At 39.6% G+C, this 5,634-nt stretch overlaps 1 protein-coding gene across 1 annotated transcript in view; it reads right to left on the minus strand.

Moving 5' to 3' along the window:
* Positions 1-469, minus strand: part of LOC138043592 (nitric oxide-associated protein 1-like) — a 6,320-nt gene extending 5,851 nt beyond the window's left edge. Inside the window, exon 1 of the mRNA XM_068889941.1 lies at positions 1-469. This exon is cut by the window's left edge and continues 829 nt beyond it. Within this exon, the coding sequence (XP_068746042.1) occupies positions 1-329 (329 nt within the window). The 5' untranslated portion in view covers positions 330-469.
* Between the last annotated feature and the right edge of the window lie 5,165 nt (positions 470-5,634).

A 5,634-nucleotide genomic window follows, 5' to 3' on the forward strand; every position in this document is an offset into this window, starting at 1 on the left:
GATTGTTCTTGAAATGTCTGCAAGCTGTCCTCATAGATCGTGTTATCACCAAGACTGCTTTTGTGAGAATAAATTACACCTTGTTCAGGTCGGTCCAAGACTTTTTTACCATTTGCGTTTTCATCGTCGCCGAAGAGTTTCGACGAAGTAGTGAGACGACGAAACAAACGAGCCAAACGTAGACTGATTAAGCATTCCGATGCAGAATTCCCATGGACTGACGTAAATATTCTGCAAAAATATGTATTTCTGAGATGAATGTAAGAAATGAGAGGTCTAGGTGTTCCCAAGATAATTTTCCTTGCTGAATGGAGTTTGAATAAAGACATCTCTGAAACGAGCAGCCGCCATAGGTCGGTATGTGATACTTACACTGCGACTACACTACGAGTCCACTTAACCGCTGAAAAATCGCAGGCGATCATTCGCAAACACATGACGCTCTGCCCTAAATCCTCGCGTGTAGTACAGGCTGTTTACACCCTTTTAATAAGTCTAATATATGCCATTTTCCGCTAATGACGTCGAACTCTTGCTTTCAAATTTTATTTAGAAATGTACAAAGGCCTAAAACGTTTCTGATTTCTTTTCTTGTTTGAAGCCTTTGTACATTTCTGAATAAATTTTAAAAGCATGAGTTTGACGTTATTAGCGGAAAACGGCATATGTTAGACTTATTAAAAGGGTGTATATAGCTCTTCGATCCATGAGCCGCAGAGTACGTTTGAAAGTAGAGGAGCTAGGCTAGACATCATAGAAAATACAGCTGTAAGGGGCCAATAGAAATAATTTGAAAAATGGTTGACAGATGCCTTTGAGTGGTTTCTTAACATAACTTACAAAATCTTCAATAGCTTATTGGTCTTTGGGAATTCATCACGCACATGTCTACAGCTTGCGCATGCGTTGTGTACATACTAAATACTCATGTGCAATTGGCAAAATGTTAGACAACATTTTTTTAACACTGGCGCAACTTTTGCGGCCTTTTTGTTAATCCTTCTTGCGTTTGCTTATCCGTTTTCCCAAAGTTTGCAGCTATTACAACGGCTCTCGTGATTGGTTCAGAAAACAACAGGCACAAAAAGTTTACAACGGAAACAATGTGGAGCCTATCCCAGAACACAATAGAGCTGCATTCTGTACCGGTCATGGACGGCGGACGCGGGGGAGCTGGGGGGGAGGGGTGGTCAATTTCTAGCAAACAATAAAAATAAGAAGTAAAACATCTGTGATTTTAAGGTTGATCCACGTTTATATTTTTGATATCTCGTCGAGAATGCTGAAAAGAGCATTTCCGAGCTTCAAGGTTTCAAAATTTTCTGGCAGAGAATTCCCCCAGAACTCCCAACATGATAGTGTCTCCGGTGCTTGCTTGTTAGCCCCTCAATGCAAAATACGCTCCGCCATCCCTGCCGATCCAATGGAATTAGACGTGCGCATGCGTGGTATCTGAGGTTTTGACCCTTTTCATAAGCGGGAGCATGACCCAATAGTTTCACCCTGAAGTAAAAAAAGGTTACGTTATGATTTCACAGCAATAACGTCACTTTTCTGTTATTATTGACCGACTCAGCTGCTTCTCCTAAGCATTGGTTTGACGTGACTACTGTGCGAGGCCCCAGAGTGGTAAATAAACTGAAAAATTCACAGGTTTTTGGGCAATAACAGAATAACAACAATGTCCTCTTCCTCGTGCGCACTTTTCATTCTTGTGCAGTCCATTAAAAAGAGCTTGCTCAAACGGCGATTGAATTGAGGATAAAAACACACGAAGCCTGCCTAAGCAAAAGCGACCAACGAAAATATTCATGGGGGGTATGTATTGGTTATAAAGATTATAGAGTTACTAGCTCGTCTTTCTGGTAAAAATAGGGAGAGGAAGAAGCTCGTCAACTCGGTCCCTGTCTCCGTCTCAGCCATCCGTAGGCATAAGCCCAAGCTCGTTCCCACGGTCTCTTTTGTACCCGGCGCAATAGAGACCCTGGGAACGAGCTTGGAAAAAGCCTACACACGACTGGATTTCTTCACGCGCAAATAGCTGTTCAACGAGAAGGTGATCTGCATCTCAACATCCAAAGCATCACACTGTGTTTTCGGCTAATATCCCTCAAGCCCCTTTCTAGCAGTACTGGCTAGAAGCGAGGCAACTGTATGTTGGAGTCTTCAACTCTGGGAGGCTCTACTTTGCTCAAATTATCAACTGTGAAATTTAATGGCAACAACAGTATTACGTTCTTCTGACAACTCATCCAGTCGTCACCATTTACAATCTGCATGCGTTAACTAATTAGTTTACTGAATTTCTGTAAATTAGTTTGTCAAACCGCAGCACCTTAGCTCGTTATTGCTTCTCTTGACTTGATAGTTTCAGCCCATGGTAATGGTTCAATCATTGATTTTGTTGAACCATCAAATAAACCGCGAATACCTTTCAAAGGCCATTCATTATGCCGCAAATTAGTAATTTTTGTTAAAGCGGTGTCTTTTGATTAATTTACAGCTCTTTTGCGCACGGTATTGACTCGTTGTATACCACTTTGAATTTTTCGTCATTGTGTCTTTTTAAGATAGTCGGGTTAGCCTAAGGAAGCCAGATATCAAGCTCCTTCTTACAATATGAAAATTTATTAACATTTGCTTCTATAGGGTGGTTATTATTTCATCAAAAAATGATGGGGAGGGGGGCGGCGATCAGCAGGGCGAATTCCTGGAGGTTTGCGGGAATAGCGACGGGATCATGAGAACCTGCAGAAATGGTTTACAGGCCGTCTAACCGGTAGTTATTTGAAAGACCGGAGCAAAGCCCTTTTAGGAATTTGACAAAATATATTTGTGGGTATACATAAGTGCATCATAAGTCTTCGTAGAACTGAGCTCCATGATTCAGTTTAAGACAATTGTTCAATGGGAGAGAGAAAAGGGTTATTTAGCTGCGGTGGCGTCAAAGGGACATACATTTTCTCCACTCGTTTTTTTTTTTACTTGAAACTTACTTGCTTCTCAGGTACGACTTAGCCGCTACTTTCCTACTACTTAGCTGGGTTAGCAAAAAAAGTAGCAGCTAAGTCGCAACAAAGTTAGCAAAAAAGCAGCAGCTAAATCGCAACAAAGTAGGAAGTAGCAGCTAAGTAACAAGTAAACAGCAAGTAAAAAAAAAGAGTGGAGAAAATGTATGTCTCTTTGAAGCCACCGTATTCAGACCCACGAGTCGAAGCTTTCTGTAAAATCGCCAATCAGCGGTCAGCCTTTTGATCATTTAAAGTTGGATTGCTAAGGACGGCGATGTAGTGTACAAATTAAACCTTTAATAGAACACACTTGCAGAACCATTGTTTTTCTCAATAGTATGCAGAAATCTTCTCCACCGTTTTATAGTAATTTTCAGAACCTTTTAGGTTAATAAAACTAATGATGCCATTGAAATTCACAGTAGCTCCTTAAATGACATCCTCTAAAGAAAGGAATTCTGCTTGCAAATGAGGTTAAAAATTGTAAAAATGTATACTTTGCTTGCTCTATCTTCGAGTAGCCTGAAAGAGCGAGAAAGACGTTAAAATCGTAAATGGTTTGAACCCAGGAGACAAAGTTTTAACTGGCGCGGGAACTGAATCAAGACTCAATCAAACCTTGCAAGATATCGCTACAAACAAAGCAGAAACCGGTAGGAAATATTACTCATTTTCGAATCCGGTCTGTTGAATGATAACAATCGCTTACTCAAATAAACATGACTGGACAAAAAGAGCTTGAATTCAATTTTTGAAAATTGTATGAGATATTTTGGGTAGAGTTCATGCAAAGAGTCTGAAGCGTGACATTCCTCCTTCAGTAAACACAGCCAAGAAAGAGAGGCTTTCTTTTGTCCCGATCGACTGCTGATATCGAGTCAAAACTCAGTCGGCAATCGTTAGATCCTTAGCAATTGTTTTTCCAGAGTAAACATACAAACTCCATTAAAATTAAAGATATCAAAGCCCTCTTAATCAGAAAATAAACAGGAAAACTTTCTGGTGCTTTCATTAACATTATAACTTCCTGTTCAATAATGTTTTTTCGTTAAGTACAACTGAAACTACATCAGTTCAAAGTTAACAAGAAGAATTGTCTTCATAATTGCCAAAGAAAAAGGACTTACAAAACAAACAAGACGTCACGAAAGAGATGCTCGGTGGGCCAGCTTTGAATTTTACGAATAACGCTGAGAGAACCGCTCAACAATGCAAAGCAACGACATGCGATAAACTTTCACTTCACTCACCACCGTTTGGATTTAAAGAACATTTCTAAAGTCGTTTGAATAAGAACTATTACCCTCAAGATTGTGATCCCTTATATTGCACTTAAATAGGAAGAAAAGAGATTGTTTTTCTAACACAGCAGATAGCATTGTTTTCATTCTCCCCGGGTTCCGACAGTTTCTATAATGAAACGCGGGCCGCGGTTCTGAGGAATTTTACGAAGAATGTCCAATTGTCACGTTGTTTGGGTTAAGATCGGTTTTTCTCCCTTCGCCTAAAAGTTTTTTGTTGTCAGTAGCAATGACAACTAAACAAAAAAAAAAAGACACAAAGTAAATTGTATCCCCTTTTTCAAAGTAAGATGATTTAGTGTTTAGCTACATTACATTGTGTCAACATGTTTGAAATGGCCAGTTATGGGATTACTTTGAAACTATTCTCGATACAAATCCGCTTAATTTATTGTAAGTACATTAATTAAAACCTTTACGTATATCCTTCCTGCAAAAACGGCATGATGCTCTTTTTACAATAATTATGATACCCATGTCAAGTATAACCTGAAGGAAAAAAGAAATTGTTTCTTACAGCAATGCTTATGGAAAGTTTTGGAAACATTATATAGTTGGTTGCAGCCAGAAAAACTACAAACAAGGCACGACAAAAGAACGAAGGACCGACTATGGGAAATGCTTAAAAAAATTGTTTTTCCATCGGTGAGGGAAGTCAATTTACAAAAATTAAAATACGAAGATTCTTATAGTTTATGTCAGTGACAAACACCCTGTTCGTTCGTTTGTAAAAGTATCTTCGCGCTTCAGTCGATGAATAAGTTTTTGGTTACAAGTGCGGAGTATTATCGTTAATCATGTTATCCAAAAAGCGATCGAGTGAGATTGCCGAGGTAACTCAGTTCGCGATGATAGCGGTAAACTTTCAGCTTTACAATCATTCGCTGCACTCGTCCATCGTGTGGGGTGCTTATGAAGCAAAAATTTCCGCCACACAAACACTATTTTTTATTTGACGGCAATATTACAAAGTAAGCCGACATGCAAACTAATGTTTTTGAGACATTTTTCCAGAATGGAATAGAAAAGACATGTTATATTATGTGGATTATTGTCGTCTGGCACGGGCATGCAGGTTTTACCCCAGCATGAGAGTCCGGTGTTTCCGCCTCTGGGACATTTTCCAACGGCAAATCTAAAGTCGAAAAAAAAAACCAAGCCATAGCCAGCTTAAATACCCGCCTCCGCGAGGCAAAACAAGGGCGGACACGGTTGGCTGAGATTTCAAGAGGCCAAAAAAAATTAGCTTTTTAGCTGCCAAATAGTAAAATTCTAGTGTAATTGCTTTGCCAATAGCCACGAAGGCGTGGAAATAGCTACGT

This window comes from Montipora capricornis, chromosome 3 (assembly GCF_036669925.1).
Source record: "Montipora capricornis isolate CH-2021 chromosome 3, ASM3666992v2, whole genome shotgun sequence".
In the NCBI taxonomy this organism is placed as follows: Eukaryota; Metazoa; Cnidaria; class Anthozoa; order Scleractinia; family Acroporidae; genus Montipora; species Montipora capricornis.